Source organism: Tamandua tetradactyla, chromosome 6 (genome assembly GCF_023851605.1).
Source record: "Tamandua tetradactyla isolate mTamTet1 chromosome 6, mTamTet1.pri, whole genome shotgun sequence".
NCBI lineage: Eukaryota > Metazoa > Chordata > Mammalia > Pilosa > Myrmecophagidae > Tamandua > Tamandua tetradactyla.
In genome coordinates this window covers 87,165,855-87,190,731 of record NC_135332.1, presented here as the reverse complement: position 1 = coordinate 87,190,731, position 24,877 = coordinate 87,165,855, and the positions used below count along the sequence as shown (strand labels likewise).

The window sequence follows — 24,877 nt, the reverse complement described above, 5'->3', positions numbered from 1 at the left end:
CAGATTGGCAAAACTCCCCAAAACTGTCTAAGGATTCAATACAACCTCTATCAGAATCTCAGCTGGCCTCTTTGAAGAAATTAACAGGCTAATCCAACAAATCAAATGGAAATGCAAGGGAACCAGAAAAGCCAACGCAATCTAAAAGAACAAGAACAATATTGGAGGACTCACACTTCCCAACATCAAAACTTACTACAAAGCTACAGCAATCAAGACTGGGTGGTACTGACATAAAGCTAAATACACAGATCAATGAAATAAAACTGAGACTCCAGAAAAACACTCTTACATTTACTGTCATTTGATTTCTGACAAGGGTAGCAAAACAATTTAATTCAGAAAGAATAGTCTTTTCCGCAAGTGGTGCCAGGACAACTGAGTGCTCACATTCAAAAGAATGAATTTGGAACCTGTTTTAGTTTACTAAGCTGCTCAAAGCAGATACCATGAAATGCATTGGCTTTTACTATGGGAATCTATTACCTTACACGCTTACAGTTTTGAAGCTGTGAACTGTCCAAATCTAGGCATTATTGAGATGATGCTTTCGTCAACAGACCAGCTGGTGGCGATCCTGGTGGACTCCTCTGAAGGCACAGGGCCGCATCTGCCAGATTTCACTGCCTTCAACTTCTTGCTTCTGTGGCTTTCTCTCTCTTTGTCTGAATTTCATTCTCTTATAAAGGACTCCAGTAACAGGATTAAGGGAAACCGTGAGCCATGCCTTAACTGAAGCGACCTTATCAAAAGGTCCTACTTACCAGAAGTTCACACCCAAACGAATGGATTAGCTTCAAGAACATGATTTTCTGGGGTACATACAGTTCCATGCCACCACGGAATCCTACCTCATAGCAAAAACAAAATCCACTCAAAATGGATCATAGACCTAAATGTAAGAGCTAAACAGTCAAATTCATAAAAGAAAATACAGGAATAAATTCTTCATGACTTGAGGTTAGGTAATGGTATCTTAGATAATATCAGAAGCACAAGCAACAAAACAGAACAGGTAAATTGGACTTTATCAAAATTTAAAATTTTTCCCAGAGCCTGCCCATACAAAAAAAAAACATGGAGACTTCCGGAGAAGATGGCAGCTTAGTAAGACACGCGGGCCTTAGTTCCTCCTCCAGAACAGCTACTTGGGGAGTAGAAACGATACAGAACAGCTCCCAGAGCCACAAAACAGATCAAGAAGACAGCATACCCCATTTTGGAACGACTGACTGGCTGGGAAAACCCGCTCCGGTGAGAACGCCGAGGGGCGCGGGCTTCCCCGGGCCGGGTCAGCAAACGGCCAGAGTTCCTCCCTTCCTCCTTCCCGGGCCAGCCGGGAGAATTGGACAGGCGGTCCCCTCAAGCCGCGGCGGTTGGCGCCCCCCCCCACGCGCAGCCCCCTGGACCAACTGGGAGAATTGGATTGGAGATCCCCAGGCCGCGGAGAACGGTGACCGAGGTCCCTTCCAAACACGTGGCTTCTCGGCTGGGAACGGTGCACTCTTCCGGGCCACGGCGGCTGGTGCCCTCCCGCCACACTTGGCGCCCTGGGCCGGCTAGGAGAAAAGGAAAGGCGCTCTCCCAGGCTGCGGCGGCCGGCAACCTTCCCTGCGTTCAGATCCCCGGGCCAGCTGGCACTCTTCCAAGCCACTTCGGCTGGCGAACCTCCTCTACGGCGAGAGTTTTTCAAAGTTAAAAGACACACAGCACCTTTTACTGGTGGGACCCGCAGACAAACGTGTGCCACGAGCGCCACCTACTGGGCAGGAAAAGAAAAACAGAACCCAGAGATTTCACAGAAAAATCTTTCAACCTGTTGGGTCCAACACCCAGGGAAATCTGACTAAATGCCTAGACGCCAGCAGAAGATAACGGATCACACTCAGAAAATTGAAAATATGGCCCAGTCAAAGGAACAAACCAATACCTCAAATGAGATACAGGAGCTGAGACAACTAATGCTGAATATACGAACAGAAATGGAAAACCTCTTCAAAAACGAAATCGATAAATTGAGGGAGGACATGAAGAAGACATGGGCTGAACAAAAAGAAGAAATAGAAAAACTGAAAAAACAAATCACAGAACTTCTGGAAGTGCAGGATAAAGTAGAAAAGATGGAAAAAACAATGGATACCTACAATGATAGATTTAAAGACACAGAAGATAGAATTAGTGATTTGGAGGATGGAACATCTGAATTCCAAAAAGAAACAGAAAATATAGGGAAAAGAATGGAAAAATTTGAACAGGGGATCAGGGAACTCAAGGACAATATGAACCGCACAAATATACGTGTTGTGGGTGTCCCAGAAGGAGAAGAGAAGGGAAAGGGAGGAGAAAAACTAATGGAAGAAATTATCACTGAAAATTTCCCAACTCTTATGAAAGACCTAAAATTACAGATCCAAGAAGTGCAGCACATCCCAAAGAGAATAGACCCAAATAGGCGTTCTCCAAGACACTTACTAGTTAGAATGTCAGAGGTCAAAGAGAAAGAGAGGATCTTGAAAGCAGCAAGAGAAAAACAATCCATCACATACAAGGGAAACCCAATAAGACTATGTGTAGATTTCTCAGCAGAAACCATGGAAGCTAGAAGACAGTGGGATGATATATTTAAGTTACTAAAAGAGAAAAACTGCCAACCAAGACTTCTATATCCAGCAAAATAGTCCTTCAAAAATGAGGGAGAAATTAAAACATTCTCAGACAAAAAGTCACTGAGAGAATTTGTAACCAAGAGGCCAGCTCGGCAAGAAATACTAAAGGGAGCACTAGAGTCAGATATGAAAAGACAAAAGAGAGAGGTATGGAGAAGAGCGTAGAAAGAAGGAAAGTCAGATATGATATATATAACACAAAAGGCAAAATGGTAGAGGAAAATATTATTCAAACAGTAATAAAACTAAATGTTAATGGACTAAATTCCCCATCAAAAGACATAGACTGGCAGAATGGATTAAAAAACAGGATTCTTCTATATGCTGTCTACAGGAAACACATCTTAGACCCAAAGATAAACACAGGTTGAAAGTGAAAGGTTGGGAAAAGATATTTCATGCAAATAACAACCAGAAAAGAGCAGGAGTGGCTATACTAATATCCAACAAATTAGACTTCAAATGTAAAACAGTTAAAAGAGACAAAGAAGGACACTATCTACTAATAAAAGGAACAATTAAACAAGAAGACATAACAATCATAAATATTTATGCACCGAACCGGAATGCCCCTAAATACGTGAGGAACACACTACAAACACTGAAAGGGAAATAGACACATATACCATAATAGTTAGAGACTTCAATTCACCACTCTCATCAATAGACAGAACATCTAGACAGAGGATCAATAAAGAAATAGAGAATCTGAATATTACTATAAATGAGCTAGACTTAACAGACATTTATAGGACATTACATCCCACAACAGCAGGATACACCTTTTTCTCAAGTGCTCATGGATCATTCTCAAAGATAGACCATATGCTGGGTCACAAAGCAAGTCTTAACAAATTTAAAAAGATTGAAATCTTACACAACACTTTCTCGGATCATAAAGGAATGAAGTTGGAAATCAATAATAGGCGGAGTGCCAGAAAATTCACAAATACGTGGAGGCTCAACAACACACTCTTAAACAACGAGTGGGTCAAAGAAGAAATTGCAAGAGAAATTAGTAAATACCTCGAGGCGAATGAAAATGAAAACACAACATATCAAAACTTATGGGACGCAGCAAAGGCACTGCTAAGAGGGAAATTTACTGCCCTAAATGCCTTTATCAGAAAAGAAGAAAAGGCAAAAATGCAGGAATTAACTGTCCACTTGGAAGAACTGGAGAAAGAACAGCAAATGAATCCAAAAGCAAGCAAAAGGAAAGAAATAACAAAGATTAGAGCAGAAATAAATGAAATTGAAAACATGAAAACAATAGAGAAAATCAAAAAAACCAGAAGCTGGTTCCAAGAAAAAATCAATAAGATTGATGGGCCCTTAGCAAGAGTGACAAAAAGAAGAAGAGAGAGGATGCAAATAAATAAGATCAGAAATGGAAGAGGAGACATAACTACTGACCTCACAGAAATAAAGGGGGTAATAACAGGATACTATGAACAACTTTACGCTAATAAATACAACAATTTAGAGGAAATGGACGGGTTCCTGGAAAGACATGAACAACCAACTTTGACTCAAGAAGAAATAGATGACCTCAACAAACCAATCACAAGTAAAGAGATTGAATCAGTCATTCAAAAGCTTCCTAAAAAGAAAAGTCCAGGACCAGACAGCTTCACATGTGAATTCTATCAAACATTCCAGAAAGAATTAGTACCAACTCTCCTCAAACTCTTCAAAATAATCGAAGTGGAGGGAAAACTACCTAATTCATTCTATGAAGCCAACATCACCCTCATACCAAAACCAGGCAAAGATATTACAAAAAAAGAAAACTACAGACCAATCTCTCTAATGAATATAGATGCAAAAATCCTCAATAAAATTCTAGCAAATCGTATCCAACAACACATTAAAAGAATTATACATCATGACCAAGTAGGATTCATCCCAGGTATGCAAGGATGGTTCAACATAAGAAAATCAATTAATGTAATACACCACATCAACAAATCAAAGCAGAAAAATCACATGATCATCTCAATTGACGCAGAGAAGGCATTTGACAAGATTCAACATCCTTTCCTGTTGAAAACACTTCAAAAGATAGGAATACAAGGGAACTTCCTTAAAATGATAGAGGGAATATATGAAAAACCCACAGCTAATATCATCCTCAATGGGGAAAAATTGAAAACTTTCCCCTAAGATCAGGAACAAGACAAGGATGTCCATTATCACCACTATTATTCAACATTGTGTTGGAGGTTCTAGCCAGAGAAATTAGACAAGAAAAAGAAATACAAGACATCAAAATTGGAAAGGAAGAAGTAAAACTATCACTGTTTGCAGACGATATGATACTATACGTCGAAAACCCAGAAAAATCCACAACAAAACTACTAGAGCTAATAAATGAGTACAGCAAAGTAGCAGGTTACAAGATCAACATTCAAAAATCTGTAGCATTTCTATACACTAGCAATGAACAAGCTGAGGGGGAAATCAAGAAATGAATCCCATTTACAATTGTAACTAAAAGAATAAAATACCTAAGAATAAATTTAACTAAAGAGGCAAAAAACCTATATAAAGAAAACTACAAAAAACTGCTAAAAGAAATAACAGAAGACCTAAATAGATGGAAGGGCATACCGTGTTCATGGATTGGAAGACTAAATATAGTTAAGATGTCAATCCTACCTAAATTGATTTACAGATTCAATGCAATACCAATCAAAATCCCAACAACTTATTTTTCAGAAATAGAAAAACCAATAAGCAAATTTATCTGGAAGGGCAGGGTGCCCCGGATTGCTAAAAACATCTCGAGGAAAAAAAAACGAAGCTGGAGGTCTTGCACTGCCTGACTTAAGGCATATTATGATGTCACAGTGGTCAAAAGAGCATGGTATTGGCATAAAGATAGATATATCGACCAATGGAATCGAATAGAGTGCTCAGATATAGACCCTCTCATCTATGGACATTTGATCTTTGATAAGGCAGTCAAGCCAACTCACCTGGGACAGAGCAGTCTCTTCAATAAATGGTGCCTAGAGAACTGGATATCCATATGCAAAAGAATGAAAGAAGACCCATATCTCACACCCTACACAAAAGTTAACTCAAAACGGATCAAAGATCTAAACATTGGGTCTAAGACCATAAAACAGTTAGAGGAAAATGTAGGGAGATATCTTATGAAACTTAAAATTGGAGGCGGTTTTATGGACCTTAAACCTAAAGCAAGAGCACTGAAGAAGGAAATAAATAAATGGGAGCTCCTCAAAATTAAACACTTTTGTGCATCAAAGAACTTCATCAAGAAAGTAGAAAGACAGCCTACACAATGGGAGACAATATTTGGAAACGACATATCAGATAAAGGTCTAGTATCCAGAATTTATAAAGAGATTGTTCAACTCAACAACAAAAAGACAGCCAACCCAATTACAAAATGGGAAAAAGACTTGAACAGACACCTCTCAAAAGAGGAAATACAAATGGCCACAAGACACATGAAGAGATGCTCAATGTCCCTGGCCATTAGAGAAATGCAAATCAAAACCACAATGAGATATCATCTCACACCCACCAGAATGGCCATTATCAACAAAACAGAAAATGACAAGTGCTGGAGAGGATGTGGTGAAAGAGGCACACTTATCCACTGTTGGTGGGAATGTCAAATGGTGCAACCACTATGGAAGGCAGTTTGGCGGTTCCTCAAAAAGCTGAATATAGAATTGCCATACGATCCAACAATACCATTGCTGAGTATCTACTCAAAGGACTTAAGGGCAAAGACACAAACGGACATTTGCACACCAATTTCACACCAATTGCACACCAATGTTTATAGCAGCATTATTTACAATTGCAAAGAGATGGAAACAGCCAAAATGTCCATCAACAGACGAGTGGCTAAACAAACTGTGGTATATACATACGATGGAATATTATGCAGCTTTAAGACAGGATAAACTTATGAAGCATGTAATAACATGGATGGACCTAGAGAACATTATGCTGAGTGAATCTAGCCAAAAACTAAAGGACAAATACTGTATGGTCCCACTGATGTGAACGGACATTCGAGAATAAACTTGGAATATATCATTGGTATCAGAGTCCAGCAGGAGTTAGAAACAGGGTGAGATAATGGGTAATTGGAGCTGAAGGGATACAGACTGTGCAAGAGGACTAGATACAAAAACTCAAAAATGGACAGCACAATAATACCTAATTGTAAAGTAATCATGTTAAAACACTGAATGAAGCTGCATCTGAGCTATAGGTTTTTTTTTTTGTCTGTCTGTTTGTTTGTCTTTTTTTTCTTTTTTCTTCCTTTTTTTTTTACTATTATTATTATTTTTATTTTTTTCTCTATATTAACATTCTATATCTTTTTCTGTTGTTTTGCTAGTTCTTTCCCTAAATCGATGCAAATGTACTAAGAAATGATGATCATGCATCTATGTGATGATGTTAAGAACTACTGATTGCATATGTAGAATGGAATGATTTCTAAAAAAAAAACATGGAAAATTTAAAATTTTTGTGCTTCAAAGGACCCTCATCAAGAAAATGAAAAGACAGCATGCAGAACAGAAAATAATTTTGCAAATCATATAACTGATAATGAATTTGCATCCAGAATATATAAAGGACTCTTATAACTCAACAATAAAAAGACAAAAACAATTAATGGGCAAAAGACTTGAATACATATTTCTTCATTGAAAATACATTTCACAGCCAGTAAAGCCATGAAAAGATGCTTGACATCACACCATTATTAGATGCCTATTGTGTACCAGAAACCAAGTAGGTCTTTATATATACTGACTATCATCTGACCTCTCAAAAGAGAGGATACTCTCCCCAATCTTGCAATGAAGAAACTAAAGCTGAGTACATTGCAATAACTTGCCTGCTGTCACACAGTTAGTTACAAGATCAGGGTTTAAATCCTTGCTCAAGTCCTTTCACAGCCTCTCCACATCAAAAAACATATAGACTATCCCATAATCGAGAACCATCCATGAAGCACAAAAAACCCTAAAATGTTTAGGTGCTAAGAAAAATCACAGCAATTTAAAAAGATGGAAGGTAAAAGGCCATTGGGAAAAAATCACAATTAATTATAAGTGATCTCACTTATTAATTATAGAGTAGAAAAGCTGTCTTTACCATAATTTGGTAGAAACCCCCAAAACAAAATGACCTAAGTAAACCTCCTCAAGAATGGAACAACATGGCATATTGTGCCTCCTGATCTGATACACTGAGAAAAACAAATTGCTGGTGTAAATTCCTGTCGAAAATGTTCAGCCTGCATCTAATTACGAAGGAACATGGCACAAAACTGTTCTAGTTTCTGCAGAAATGTCAATGTCATAAAAGGCAAAAAAAGATGTTGGAGATCAATTTTAAATTAGAGAAGATTAAAGAAACATGACAATTATATGTAATACACGTTTAGTTCCCGAATCAGGGGAAAAAAAGCTCTTTAGACATTATTGGCACAATGGATGAAATCTGTATAAGAACTGTCTAAAAAAATAATAGTATTGTATTGGTGCCAAATTCCCCAAACATGATCACTATATTGTGAATAAAAAATTATTTGGATCTTCAAAATATATACTGAAGTATTCAGGGGTGAAATGAAATGATGTCTGCAATTAAATCTCAAATGTTTTAGAAAAAAAGCAGCAGTGTTAACAACTAGTGAATTTAGATGATGGGTATATAAAGCGTTCATTGTACTATTACTGCAACTTTTCTGAAGATTTGAAATCTTTCAGAATAAAAATGTATTTATATTTCAAAAAAGTGTATTACATGCCAATATACAAGACAACGAAAATAGTGCTTCACGGGGCGGGGGGGGGGGGGGTTGAGGAATAAACACAGAGACTGTACATGCAGCTTCCGGTGCAAGGCCTCGCACACCACACGCAGAGGAGCGGGACCAGGCCCACGAGTGCCGCGCTGGGCCGTGCTCCATCCACCAGCACCTGCGGAAGGCCTGGCCTATCCCAGGCACTGTGCTTGGCATTGTGATGCCAAGACAAGGAAAAACGGGCAGGCCCCTGCTCTGGAATCTGCACACATCTCCAAACTTTCGTCTGTAAAGGTCTCACTTCTGTTGATGGTGGCAAAATGCTATGAATGCAATTAACACTACTGAACTGTATACTTGAAAGTGGTTAAAATGGTAAACGTTAGGTTGTCCACATGTTATACCATTACAAAATTTTTAGAGAACTTATAGAATGGGAGAAAATACGTGGAAACAAGATATAACAGTTTAACATCCAGAACATATAAAGAAATCAACTCAAAAAGACAACAACCCAGGTGGGCCACAGTGGCTCACCTGCCATGCTGGAAACACAGGTTCAATTCCCAGTGCCTGCCCTCGCAAAAAAAAAAAAAAAAAAAAAACCACAATGAGATACCATTGCACATCCACTAGAATAGCTACTATGGAAAATAAATGTTGGGAGAGGATGTGGAGAAACAGGAATACTCCTTCATTGCTGGTGGGAATGTAAAAAGGTACACCTGCTGTGAAAAACAGCTTGGCATTTCCGCACAAAGTCAAGTATAGAATTACCATATGACCTGCAATCCCATGTTTAGGTACATACCCCAAAGTATTGAAAGCAAGTACTCAAACAGATATTTACACACTCATGTTCATAGCTACATCCTTCACAGTTTTCAATACGCAGAAGCGCCCCAAAAGTCCATCCACAGATGAATGGATAAATAAAATGTATATACATACAAGAGAATAAATATTATTCAGTAGTAAAAAGGAATGAAGTCCTAACACACACAACATGAATGAATCTTATAGTTATAGACATTATGTGGGATGAAAATAGCCAGACAGCAAAGGAAAAACGTTGTAGACTCTCACTGATATGAAATAATTAGAATAAGAAAACTCTTAGAATTATAATCCAGGATATAGGTTACAGGGGCTGGGTTGGGGGTAGCAAATGGGGAATTAATGCTTAATTTGTACAGAATTTCTACTTAGGTTGACTGTAAAGTTTTGGAAATGGATGGTACCACAACATTCTGAGTGCAATTAACAGCACTGAATTATATATGTAAATGAGGTTAAAAGGGAAAATTTTAGGTTATATATATGTTACTAGGATAAAAATTTAAAGATAAAACAGAACTGTACCACACAGCGAGCCCCCTTTGTAAATGACTGTGCTGGTCTGAATCTGTAGTGAACCCCAGAAAAGCCATGCCCTTTGATCCTCATTCAATATTGCTGGGTAGGAGCATCTTGATTGTTTCCAGGAAGAAGTGATCCACCCAATTGTGGGTGGTAACTTTTGATTAGATGATTTCCATGGAGGTGTGTCCCCACCCACTGAAGGTGGAGTTGTTTGCCAGAATCCTTTAAAAGAGGAAACATTTTGGAGAGAGTCCCTTTTTGGTAGAGCCACAAGAAAGCCAGCATATGCCACGTGCCCTTCCAGCTGAGAGAGAAACATTGAATGTCGTCGGCCTTCTTGAACCAAGGTATCTTTCTCCAGATGCCTTTGATTGGACATTTCTATAGACTTGTTGTAACTGGGACATTTTCTCAACCTTGGAACTGTAAACTAGCAACTCATTAAATTCCTCTTGTTAAAAGCCGTTCCATTTCTGGTATATTGCATTTCAGCAGTTAGCAAACTAGAACAATGATGTTCTATAGTTTACAGTACAATTATAAAAATGTTCTTTCATGAACCATAATAAATGTACCAAACTAGTGCAAGATGCTAATACTAGGGTGGCATAGATGAAAAAATTACAACCTAATGTAAACTATGGACTACACAGTTAATAGTGCTATTTTAATATTCTTAAATTATTTGTAACAAAGGTACCACACTAATGCAAAGTGTTAACAATAGGGGGATATATAGGAATGCAGTATTTTCTACATGGTTTTTCTGTAAACCTATAACTTCTCTAATTTAAAAAAAAATAATAAGTACTGTACAACACACAGAGTGAAGCCTAAGCTATGGACTTTAGTTAATACTATAATTATAATAATATTGGTTCATGAATTGTAACAAATGTATTACACTAATGCAAAACATTAATAACAGTTTAATTAATGTTAAATTAATTAAACATCTCCGGGATGGAGATGGTCTACGGGAACTATGTCCTTCCTGCATGATTTCTTCCCCGTAAACATACGTATGCTTTAAAAAATAAATAAAAATAAAATGTGCCATTTTAATATTCATTCCAGCTTTTAAGAAACTACTAAAGTAAATAGCTTAGAATTTTTAAAATAAATGTCTGTGACATGCTCCATTCATACATTTATTCATATTCTACCCCATTAGAAAAAAAGGATCTACACGAATTTTTTTAACACACACAATTTACAACAATAAGAAAAAGACAAAATCAAGGTGAAGAGAAAATGAGGACTGGAGATAAGGGAAGAAAAAATCACAAAAATGCATGCCATGTCACAGGTTTCATGAGGAAGGGGAGGCTGCAGACTCAGCCTGGAGATTCCTAACAGCTAAAGCAAAGAGAAAAACATGATCAGCTACAAGAGTTGTAATGCCTGTGAGAGAAATACCTAGGCCAAAGGCCGGAATTTCCTGAAACAACTTCCTGGGCCTTCTTCTATAGCATCCCTGTGTTAAGTGGAGCACACATTGGACTTCCCACTCAAAAGACCTCTTTGTATGTCTGGTCCTCACGGAAGGAAACACCTCTTCCAACACAAGATCGTCATGCCACATCCCAGTCTCTTGTTCAACCAGCAATTTCTCAGTTCCCCTTTTTCCTTCTCTAATAAGTAACTTCATTTTCCTCTCTCTCCATCCAAAAATTCCTTTCTCTGTGAAACTACAAATTACCCACAAACAATCTCTGAGAGCATGTGCCTTCTGGCTAGGACTGAAATGTTTCAGCCTTACCTAGACTGCATTCTCACATTTCCTCCTGCTATCTTAAAAGGCCATTTTCAAATCTCCCATCCTTCTGATTCTAAGCTTATACTGACATACATTTCTGAGGTTACAATTACCAAGTGTATATCTACCAGGATTTTGCTAGGTTTCCTTAGCAACAGCTTCATTAAGGAACTGCATCAAAAAGTTTAAAAAGGCTATTCTTACATCTGAACAGAATATCCTGCATAAAATTTGAATGGCTTTGAAAGAGAAAATTAAGCAGAGACAAAGAGGTCGCAGGTCCTAGGTAACAGTACCATAAGCTTAGCTGAAATGTTCTTAAAATGGCTTGGAATCGTTCCTGAACGCTGGGTTTGCAGGAGGAATAGGAAGTTGGAGTGCATATACATGGATCCTAGAACATGTTCTGGTACCTGGTAAGATTGGGTTTCTTCTAGTTTTTCAACTAGTTTTTCAAACAAATTCCTTACTAACACTTTCTTTTATTGTCACTTGCCATCTTGTGCTATTTAAACATTGAGAAAATTAATTTCAATCATTTGGGTTGTTTCAGGGAAGCTATAGGATGTGGTGCCCAGAACTTGGATTTCTGAATTACAGCAAAGTAGGTTTAAATACCATTAGTGGTATTTACAAGATAATCCTGGGTAAACAAGCTCTCCTGTCCTCATTTGCTCTAAAATTACCGGGTACATGAACTACCAAGCAATGCTGTCCTGAGGATTATGGCCAACACCTGTCAAGCATCTACTTAAGTGTCTGCAACAAGCTGGCTGCTTAATGAATAGATGTTATCAATGAGTTTCAATTTATCTGGTGGAAGTGCTTTGCCATTTTGTCTTCGTGTGATTACAGAACTGACTTTACCGGGGTTAATACCACAAGAACAACTCTGACTCGAATAGTCCCCAAATAAACATGGCAGAGCATGTTCTTTTTCTTTTTATAGACTTGATCGATCACAGTTTATAATTACTTATTTTTATGTTTATCTATTAAATAATCTGTTTAAACACAAAGAACACAGTGTCTGTTTTACTCCCCACTGAATACTCACGGATGTCAGGCAGCACAACAGTGCCTAGTCTCCGTCTGGATCATACAAATGAATGGAAGAGCAGGCAGGCTTTACAAAGGCCCCTTCATCACTGGAATTATGGGCTGACTCTGGACACATTATATAACCTTTCTGTACACTGATGTTGCTTCTCTGTTTAAGAATAACTGCACTCAGCACACAGGATTATAAGGATTAAAGAGAACCATCAAATTCACTAGTGTCAATTTAACAGGTCCTCAACAAACATCACCTGCCTTTGTTCCTTTGACACATCAACAGACAAGGAGAACACGTTACTTAACACCTTGTAAGCGCTAACCTGCATATTCAGCACTTTATCTGCAATATATCATCTACAACTTACATCTAGTCTAGAAGAGACAAACATTATCACTCCTATTTTACAGGTGCAGAACCAGGCTAAGGGAGATCATACTATAAGGAAACGGTGATTTTTTTTTTTAAATAGTGTTTTTTTGTCTTCCACATATATGTATTTCTATATCTATACATACATGCACGCACAAAGGCAGATTTGTGATATGTACATTATAGGGAATGTTGTTCACAACAGTTTTTCATTTTGTTTTGTTTTGGGGGGTGGGGGGGTACATGGGCTGGAAATCAAACCCAGGTCTCCTGCATGGCAGGTGAGACTTCTACCAGTGAACTACCCATGCACCTCCAGAAATGGTGACATAAACCTACATCTGGGATTCCAAAGTCTTTGCTCCTTCTAGCTCACTTCTATTTTACCTTGTGCCTATAAAATATGCGTGCCACTTCATAACTATACAGATAGCCAGATATTAAATGAAATGTTTGCTGCTATTTGTCACTGCTAGATAATCATCATAAACTGCTCTCCTGAACAACTTAAGAAAAGACAGGTCAAAGAGTGTTCCTTCTCACACAGAGATAAGGTATTCTGTCCTGAATTCTACTGTAAACTGAAGAAACCCTTTCCAACACCACTAAAGCACAGGGTTTTTTAAAGCAGAAGATACCTGCAATAATTATATCTCAGTTCCTTTCAAAATTTTCATATTAGGCAGAAGATACCTGCAATAATTATATCTCAGTTCCTTTCAAAATTTTCATATTAGGCAAAAATCACACCCAGAAAGAGATACAATGGAACATATGTGATCAAGCACCAAAAGCCTGTTCTATTTCAAAAACCTTACAGACAAAATCCCACCAGAACTCATTATTTTCCTGCCTGCTCATCTGGCAAGCAAATATAGAAATGAGTCAACTAAAGCAAAGTACCGTATTGGGGAAAACTCAAAAGGCCAAATAACAGGATTTCCATTTTGCATGCTCGACAGCAAGAAAGCAGACCCTCAAGGCGGGTCACTGCTGACCTCTAGCGTTCCGTGCAAAGACAGAGCAAACAGCACCAAAGAAACGGCTGTTCGAAATGGCAACAAATTCCCACACATTATAAAACATGTATATTGATACACCCACCGGTGAAAGCCGCTTTTTAGCAGGTCCAAACTTTCAACATTAATGTGAAAAGGCAGCTCCAGTGTTTCAGGGCCAGCAGGTCGTGAGGTCGGGGCCTCTGCTGGGATTTCTGCATCAGGGTCTCCCTGCACCCCTCCCCCAACTACAACCTGAAATTCTACAGCTTCAGGCCTTCTAAGTGCCCGTTTTTAAAGCATAATTCATCCTTCACACTATCACTAAAGATGTCCTTCTCAACCCTCCAGTCTGATGATAACAGCAGCCCACTGCTGAGGAACATTTACATGGCAGACAATGTACTGGATGTCAAATCTATATCCACCCTTCCAGTCTCCTTATGAGTGTGTTATTCTGTTGTTTTACAGGTGAAACTATTAAGCGTTTGAGAGAATTTTGCTCGCCAATAAGTAGCAAGGGTGGGGGGGTTGAACCCATTTCCATCCGACTCAGCTCCACAGATCCAATGTGAGGCCCCAGCTTAAATACTACAGAACTCTCTTGCCCCCCTTATCTGGCCCTTACTCCCTTATTGTTATGTATGACCTACACAGTCCTTAAGGATCTCAACCCACCCTGCCTTTTGTACCTCTCCCTCACTGTCCCTCTCAAACAGACCCACTCAGGCCACCCAATTTCCTGTGTCTCTCCAAATACTGTTGTTTAGTGTGCTGGGTCCACTCCCATGTTTGTACCTAGTCCAGCCCCCTCGGAGTCTCTGGTCTCAGGTCTTGGCAGGAAGCACCTCCTCTTGGAGGCCTTACCTCTCACCCTCAGTGCAGAGTGATGACTGCACAGAGCGCTCGCCACTGCTGTGGTGTGCCCAGGGCTGGTCACTCCAACCATGCCCCCAGCAGCAGGGAACATGCCCTCCCCATCCCTCCAACCCACTGCCTGGCACTGTGCTAACACTCAGAAGGTCCCCAAAAACTCTTTAGGGGAAGAAATGCCCAGATGTTAACTCCCTATTTACCTAGCACCCCTGAGGACCAATTCCCCCACATAACTGAAGCTGTACAGTTTAAAGTGCCAGATTTCTGTTTTTCCTACCCATCTTTACTGGAAACTTAAAATACTGACCTTTTCCTAACTCTTTTCTGATGACACAGGGCACTGATGCTGCTGCCGGACACCACTGTGCTGAGCCTATGGGAAACCATTTTCCTTACACTATGGCCCAAAACCCTGTGGATTTCTGTTGGTTTGTTTGTTTTACCTGGGTTCATTGACTTTTTACTATTTTTGTCTCCCTTCGGTGTTAGACAGACAGCTGCATCTCCCAATGTCTAACCTAGGACATGAGCTGTGAGTGGCCTGAGGGATAGTCAACATACATTACAGACCAGGGCACTAGGCACAGAACTCAAAGCTCAGCAGTCTATTTACAGAGCCCATGGCTTAGGAATTATGCCAGAATATTTCTCGTTTTGTGGGTTATGGTTACAAACATATCAAGTGTCAAAATATGGATAGGAAGGATCCACATCAATTCTAAAGGATATTTAACCTTGAAAAGTTATTTTCTTATTTTTTTAATTAGGATTATCTGCACTCAGTATGACAATGTGTTAAATCTGGAGAGTAGAAGCATAAGTGCCTTATTGTTAAGCACACTTTTTTATATCTGAAACAGCAAATGATTTTAAAATTTCTCTCTCTCCTTGAACTATTACCCTCTCTCTTGCCTAAGCCTACCATACCCACATATCTCGTAGTCTTTTCATTATATCCAAAACCCAATTTATCATTCTTCCCTCCAAAACTCCTCCCTTTGGAGGCTTTCCCATCTCAAAGCACAGCATGGCCATCCTTCTCCTCTCTGGTCAGTCCAGAAACCTGGTGTTCACCAGCAGACTTTCCCACCCAGCCAGTCATTACTCCTTCCATTTTACCACCCAAACAGCATCTGGGGGAAGCTGTCTCAATCGCTCTCACCTACCTACATCACTCTTACCCACCTCCAATACAAATCTGATCATAGCATTCCCATGCCTTTACAACCGTCTCTTAAAACCCACTCTTCTAAGCGAAGTACCTGAAACTGTAGGGTTGTGTTCCAGTAGCCATGTTTCTTGAAGGTGACTAAATAATGATATAGCTTTTACAATGTGACTGTGTGTGGGGGTGGGGGGAAATATTCTTCTTAGAATAAATCCCAGAATTCTTCACTAGGCCAAGAAGGCTCTCCTGCTTTGACTCATGCCTCCTTCTCTCCCCGTCTCTGCCCCTCTCTCTCTGTTCCCCTGTGAGTCTTTATTTTTCTGTCTCTTTCTCCCTGTCTCTGATTGTCTCTGTCTATCTCAGTCTCTGTCTCTGTCTCACCATTGCTATCTCTCTTTGTCTGTCTCTGTCTCTGTTTCTCTTTATGTGCCTGTCTGTCTCTCTGTCTGTGTGTGTGTGTATGTTTCTGTCTCTCTCTATCTCTGTGTGTGTCTCTCTCATCAGCCCCACCTCTCACTCTCTCCCATACACAATCTCTATCCCAGGTATACCAGACTTTACTCAGTTCTTTCCAGGAGATGTGCACTCTCTTGTCTTCAGAGTATCATTCACCCTGGTCCATCTTCTTGGAATACTCTTTTCCCACCTATTCTTGACCTGGCTATCTCTTATTCATCTCTTATGTCCCAGCTAAAACTTACTGCCTTAGAGACTGTCCCTGACTGCCCCTGTACCGACTTAACTAGGTTAAACCCTTTTTATCACTTGTTTCTTTAGCTCCCTATACTTTTACTTCTTTCCCCTGTATCCAAGTTGTTCAATGTACATCTTTCCCACTAAACTGTTAGCTCAATGTGGGCATAATCTGCCTTCTTCACCTCTTTCTCCCCAGTCCTAGCAAAACGCCACGCTCAATAAATGTCTGTGGATTAAAGTGACCTATATTCTTTCTAATCCTAGACTTGTGTCCTTAGGCAAACTGCATAACTTTTGAGTCTTGGTTTCCCTATCTGTAAAGATCCAAGTTAGATTACCTAAAAGACTAAAATCTTTTTTACACTATAAATTTTTAACCTGCAGATAAAAGTTTGAATGATTTATTAAAAATAATTGATCCAGATTTAATAATACTTGAGAGGGTACTGTCGAAAATGAGCTATAGAAAATACTTTCATACACTTTATATTTTATAAACCTAACAACAAGGTAGATAGATCATCTCACTTTAAAAATGACAATAATTAGGCAGAAAAAGGATGACGCTTATTCAAGATTGCAAAGTTGGTAAAAGAAGTTATTTCTCCATTAGAAAAAATTGGAAAGGACAGCAAAACCTGAATTTTGAAAGTAAAATAACATAAAATAAAGAAAGGAAACATAAAAATAACCACTTCTATTAGGATCTCGAAGTATGATTCCAAAGTTTATCATGCCACACTGACCCCTAGCATAGCAAAGTCAGCTGGATGACTGATGAATGTCATAAGACGGTATTAACTCTCTCACTTAAACAGGACATACACTCACCTGGCGGAGATTAATGTAAACTGCATTCTGAAGAAATTCTGATGCTTCCATGCTCCGCTTCTGAATTGCAAGAACACGTACGGCTTTGACACAAGCTTCCAACTCAATCACTCCAGCATTCTTATACTGTAGGGTATAAAGGAGGCACCTCAGTCAAAAAAGAGTACAGATGTCTCTGTCACATTATGAAGGCTGAAAAGTCACTGGGACTCAAGGACTCCACAAAAGCCCCTCTCTAAACACAAGCTTCCTGGCACCGTCTCCCCACCCTACACACCCAGGCAGAGGAATTATGTTTGAGAAAGGTAATTCCTTATGGGGGAAAAAGGAGATTTGTAGGATTGAGTGAACCAAGAAGGTTCCAGGCCTTGGTTTCCTTGCCCTCCCTCCAAGCCCTCTCTCTCTGCCAAGGCTGCACTGTATCAATACTTTTGTATTCAACATTAGCACAGTGTGAAAGTCAACCCATTTAATCAACAAATGTTTACTGAGACCCACTATTGGATGGCACAATTTCCTTTAAATGCAGTCTGCCCCCTTACCAGTTGTTGTGGATTGAATTATGTGCCCCACAAAAGGCATGTCCAGGTCCCAAACCCTGGTCCTGCAGGTATGAAACCATTTGCAAAGGACCCTTGGAGATGTTATTAGTGAAGGTGATAACACTGAACTGATTGAGGGTGGGCCTTAAACCAGTATTACTGAAGTCCTTATAAGAAAAGGAAACTAGACAAGGAAAAAGAAGCTGAAAGTCAGCAGAACCTGGAAAAGGAGAAGATGTTACCATGTGCACCGGCACGTGACTGAGAAGACAAGGACCAAAGATCACCGGCAGCCAGCCCCAAAAAGCCACAGTACCTGGGAAATAAGCACTGCCCTTTTATGACAACTCAATTTTATACTTTTCCTAGCTAGGAAACTAAAACATCAATTACTAAGAAACAAAGATATAACTGGCCACCTTTCCCACTGAAATTATTTATAAGGTGGAAAAGAAATTTTAGAAGAACTGTGCCAAAAAGGGCACATCTCCATTCTTTCCTGTTTCCCACAAATGTAACATGCACATAATTTGTTATATTACATACAATTTATGAAAAATGATTGTTTAAAAAACTATATTTACTTACCTTAATACTAACAATGAAGTAAAAAACATCAATTTTTATAAACCATTTAACAATACAACAAAAAAATTAAGACAGGGTGTTACTTCAAATGAAGTAAGACGATTTTCTTCACAACTCTTAAAAACAGTCTCTATCAAAGTTAGAAAACCTGGCAACAAGGGACAGAAATCCTAGAATGAGCTGGGACTCGGCATCAAGGGATTGAGAAAACCTTCTTGACCAAAAGGGAGAAGAGAGAAATGAGACAAAGAAAGTGTCAGTGGCTAAGAGATTTCAAACAGAGTTGAGAGGTCATCCTGGAAGTTATTCTTACACATTATATAGATATTGCCTTTTTAGTCTAAGGTGTATTAGAGTGGCTAGAGGGAAGTGCCTGAAACTGGAGAGCTGTGTTCCAGTAGCCATGTTTCTTAAAGATGATTGTATAATGATATAGCTTTCGCAGTGTGACTGTGTGATTGTGAAAACATTATGTCTGGTGCTTTTATTTACAGTATGGACAGATGGATAAAAATAAACAAATAATAGAGGAACAAAGGTTAAAATAAATTGAGTCGACTGAAATACTAGTGGTCAATGAGAGGGAGGGGTAAGGGGTATGAGATGTATGAGGTTTTCTTTTTTCTTTCTTTTTCTGGAGTGATGCAAATGTTCAAAAAAATTATCATGGTGATGAACACACAACTATGTGATGATATTGTAAGCCAGTGATTGTACAGCATGTATAGAATGTTTGTACATTTGTTAAGGTTTACAATAAAAATATTAAAATATGTATATTTATCAGACTGGCTGGTGAAACTTCTCCCACCTGCCACCCACATAGGACTTTACCAAAAAGACAGCAGAGGGCATGTTCAGAGCTTTGCTGGCCTCCCCTGGCTCTTTCAGGGGTACACCCCGTTTCTTTAGTTCAGAGCCAACCGTAAATTGCTAAAAGTGACAAGCTACATATTCTCTCCATCTGTCTTGCCACCTATAGAAATTAGCTGTTATTTTGATAATAAAAAACAAATTTATTTAGTCTCCAATATTTTAGGGCAGCTAGAACTAAAAACCTAAAATTGTGAAATTGCAACCCATGTCAAAGCCTGAAATATGTTCTACAACTAATTGTGGTGCTGTGCTTGGAAATTTATGGCTTTTCTGTATATGTGTTATTGTTCACAAAAAAAGAAGGAAAAAAAGTCGATTGTGATGATAAAAAAGTATTTAAGCCCTCTAGCCTCCTATATTTTGGAGCAGCTAAAAAGAAAAATATGAGAGGATCAAATGGTAGCCCATGACAAACTCTGGGATCTATCCTGTAACTGCTTTTTGAAGAGTGCTTTCAAAACTAAATTTTAAAAAAATTTTAAAACTGCCAGGAAAGAACTCTGGAAAAAGTACAGGTGAGATTTCAAATGAGAAAGTATGAATTGTGGTGAGACAATTAGATAATCATCCAGAAAAAATAAATTATATTCCTATGTCATAATATATACAAAATAAGCTATAGAAAATATCATAAATATTTAAAACAATAACATTAGTAAACACATAACTTTTGCATATATTAAGTCAGAGCACCCTCAAGACAATCCTATGAGATAGGTACTAAGGCCATCTCTATTGCAGAGATAACAACCAGGGAACAGAGAGGTTCTGACTTGCCCAAGTTGTTCTACCATTAAGAAGATTCTTCTAAGCATAATACGAAACATAAAGGCCATTAAAAAAAAAAGATTTACTACATTAAAAATACATAGTTCCTACACAATGGGAGGTAATATTTGGAAACCACATATAAGACAAGGGTTTAATATCCAAAATATATAGAGATTCTACAACTCAACAGCAAAAAGACAAACAACCCAATTAAAAAATGGAAAACTCCTCACTACGTGGGACATGACATCCAGGGGTGAAAGTCTCCCTGGCAGCACAGGAGATGACTCCCATGGATGAGCCTAGCCCTGGACCACGGGACTGACAACACCACCTTGACCAAAACAGGGAAAAGAAGTGTAACAAATAAGGTATCAGTGGCTGAGAGAGTCCAAATAGAGTCATGAGGCTACTCTGGAGGTCACTCTTATGCAAGATTCAGTTAGACATTGCTACCTATCATAGTTCGTCAAAACCCAACCAAAACCATTCCTGCCAACTCTAAAGAATACCTAGGGCATTATATGAGATTCTACAAAGGTTTCATGCACTAAGGTTACTTTCCAGAGGCCTACAACCTCCAGATCAAACCCTAGACCAAATGGGTCCAGAAATGCAGAGGGGCCAGCCCTCCAAAACATGAACTAGTGCCACCCCTATCCCATATTATCAACAGCCCTTTCCAACACGAAAAAGTTAAAATGTGCATAGCCCAAATACCCCTAAAGAGTAGGAGAAAAATCAAAGGTGATGGTGAAGTTATACAGAGAAGATATGGTTTAACAAATAAGTATGATATTTCTTTTAGTCTCCAGTGTCTTGGAGCAGCTAGTAGCAAAAACCTAGAATTGTGTAATTGTGACCCATATCAAACTCTGAAATCTGTTTTACAACTAATTGTTATGGTGTGCTTTGAAATTTATTGCTTTTTTGTACATGTTATCGTTCACGAAAAGAAAAAGGAAAAAAAACCAATCGCACAAATGCCCAGCTATATGATGATATTGTAAACCAATGATTGTACACTTTGGATAATTACATGGTATGTAATATGTAATACATACCAATAAAATTGCATTAAAATTTGTTCAATGGGCAAAAGACATGAACAGGCACTTTTCAGAAGTGAAAATGCAAATAGCTAAAATGTACACGAAAAGATACTCAACCTCCCTGGCTATTAGGGAAATGCAAATCAAAACCACAATGAGATATCATTTCACACCCACTAGAAAGGCCATCATCAAAAAAACAGAAAACAACAAGTGCTAGAGAGGATGTGGAGAAGGAGGCACACTTAGCCACTGTTGGTGGGAATGTAAAATGCTGCAACAGCTCTGGAAGGCAGTCTGGCAGTTCCTCAGGAAGCTAAGTATAGAAATAGCCATGTGAGCCAGCAATCCCATTTCTAGGTATATATTCAGAGGAACTGAAGGCAAAGACATAAATGGACATTTGCACACCGATGTTTATAGCAGCATTATTTACAATTGCCAAGAGATGGAAACAGTCCAAATGTCCACCAATGGATGAGTGGCTAAATAAGCTGCGGGATATACATACAATGGAGTATTACACAGCTGCAAGACAGAATAAAGTCATGAAGCATGTAACAATGTGGATGAACCTTGAGGACATTATGCTGAGTGAAACTAGCCAGAAACAAAAGGACAAATATTGTATGGTCTCACCAATATGAACTAACATTAATGAGTGAACTTTGAGAGTTAAAGTTAAGAACACAGGTTATTAGGAGATAGAAAAAGAGTAGATAGCAAGCATTTGGTGCTGAAGGGATACAGAAAGTGCAACAGGACTGATTATAAAAATTCAGAAATAGCACTATACTATCTGATCATAGTACATAATATGAGCACACTAACTGAAGGTGAGTCTGAGAACAGTTGTGTGAGAAGAGCAGGGGGCATGTATGATGACAGAAGATAAAGACTAAGACAGTATAACTTGTCTAGAGTGGATAATGATGGCGATTAAACATACAAACAAAAACTTTTTTGCACAGGGGGAAACGAATGTCAACATTGCAGGTGTTGAAAATGGGATGGTATACAGGAAAAAATACAAGCAATACAAGGTAGGATCTATAGTCAACAGTGACACTGCAATATGCTTCCACCAACTGTAACAAAGGCATTATGCCAAAACTAAATGTCACCAAGCAGGGTATATGAGGGAGTGGTATAGATTCTTTGTGGAAGAAAAGGAAATGTCTTCATATAAAGGCATGGCTTTTACTTAAGTTGGAGGATACGATGCACGAATAAAACTGTTTAAAACTGAAGAGAGAGAAACAATTGCTAGAGAAAATGTTCACTGTTGGTAGGGAAGCTGAGAGGTGCAGCTCCTCTGGAGGGCAGTGTGGTGGCTCCACAGGAGGCTAGGGTAGGGTTGTCATATGATCCTGCAACCCCACTGCTAGGTATAAATCTGGAGGAACTGAAAGCAGGGACAGTAATGGACATTTGCAGACTAGTGTTTATGGCGGCAGTGTTCATAATTCACAATGGATGGAGATGGCCTAAGGGTACAAAGACTGAGGAACTGTGCTGTATACATTCAACAGACTAGTGAAAAGCTGCAAGAAGGAATGAAGTTGTGAGGCATGCAACTAGGTGAATGAAATTTAAAGACAACATACTGAATGAAATGTTTGAAACAAAAAGATAAATATTATCACGCCTCACTCATATAGACAACTATAATGTACAGACAAGGAGAACTGAAGTCGAGAGCATGGGTTATCAGGTTAGCGCCTATAGTAAAGGTTTCTAGATTGTAAGCTCTTATAGCAGTCACATAATTCAGAACTTGTAACTGTTATTTCTAAATTCTGAGATACTGAACTATTTGTATATAACCTGGTCATTCCTTGAAACTTCAGGTATTTATGTAATACCTGAGACTTAAAGTTAGAGCATGAAAGCCAGCATTACCCCGCATAGCAACTGTTGAAAAAGTTGAAGGGCGGGCCACGGTGGCTCAGCAGGCAAGAACGCTTGCCTGCCATGCCAGAGGACCTGGGTTCAATTCCTGGTGCCTGCCCATGTAATAAAAAAAAAAAGTAGAAAAAGTGATCAAATTCAACTAGAGATACAAATGAAGTTGATCTGTATAGAACTAGGGTAAATCCCATACAGAGTGAAGGATTATGTGGTCCGTATTTTAAAACTTCGATTTCTGTGTGAGATCAAAGGGAGAGATGTTTATTTGATACAAAATTTATATTTTGGGTAGTGCATTATCTAATTTAACTTGTATGGTCAGTTTATTTAACATCATAATTACATGGAATATGGAATAGGGCGCAAAATCTTGTTAGTTTGTTCAGGTTAGTGTGATGCCCCAATATATCCCAGAGTAATTTGGGCAGGTAATAAATAAGTATTTGCAAAGTCCTCTTGGGGGACTGGGAGGAAAGAAGAAAATATTCAACTTCCCCATCTGGGGAATTCTTAATATGTTTGCAAGCACTGAGACAACCAATTCAACAAGCTGAGCCCTCAATCTTAGGGTAGACCCTTTGAAGCTTATTCCTGCAAAGGAGAAGCTAAGCCTACTTATATAATTATGCCTAAGAGTCACCCCAGAGAACCTCATTTATTGCTCTGATGCTGCCTCTCTCTCTAAGCCAATTCAGCAGGTGAACTCAATGCCCTACCCCATACACAGGACATTAACTCCCAGAAGTGTAATATTGGATATTGGATAGAACTGACAATATTGGATAGAACTCCTGGGATGAGCTGGGGACCGGCACCATAGGATTCAGAAAGCCTTCTTGACCAAAAGAAAGAAGAGAGAAGTGAGACAAAATAAAGTTTCGGTGGCTGAAAGATTTTAAACAGATTCAAGAGGTTATCCTGAAGGTTATTCTTTTTTTTTTTTTTTTACCAAATGATCATTCCATTCTTGTTATATAATCAATACTCACAATATCATCACATAGTTGTATATTCATCATCATGATCATTTCTAAGAACATTTGCATCAACTCAGAAAAAGAAATAAACAGAAAACAGAAAAAAAAATCATACATACCATACCCCTTACCCCTCTCTTTCAATGATCACTATGCATTTCAATCTACTCAATTTATTTTAACATTTGTTTCCCCTATTATTTATTTATTTTTAATCCATATGTTTTACTCATCTGTCGATAAAGTAGATAAAAGGAACAGCAGACACAAGGTTTTCACAATCACACAGTTACACTGCAAAAGCTATATCATTATACAATCATCTTCAAGAAACATGGCTCCTGGAACACAGCTCTACATTTTCAGGCAGTTCCGTCTAGCCTCTCCATTACACCTTAACTGAAAAGGTGATATCTATATAATGCATAAGAATAACCTCCAGGATAACCTCTCGACTCTGTTTGGAATTTCTCAGCCATTGACACTTTATTCTGTCTCATTTCACTTTTTCCCTTTTTGGTCAAAAAGGTTCTCTCAATCCCTTGATGCCGAGTCCCAGCTCATTC

At 38.7% G+C, this 24,877-nt stretch overlaps 1 protein-coding gene across 7 annotated transcripts in view; it reads right to left on the bottom strand.

Annotated features, from left to right (window-relative positions):
* Positions 1-24,877, bottom strand: part of TRAPPC9 (trafficking protein particle complex subunit 9) — an 889,500-nt gene that overhangs the window by 790,036 nt on the left and 74,587 nt on the right. For all 7 annotated transcript variants that reach the window (XM_077166715.1, XM_077166716.1, XM_077166713.1 and 4 more), the window contains one exon: positions 17,595-17,720. In XM_077166715.1, the coding sequence (XP_077022830.1) occupies positions 17,595-17,720 (126 nt within the window). The remainder of the gene's footprint in view (positions 1-17,594; positions 17,721-24,877) is intronic.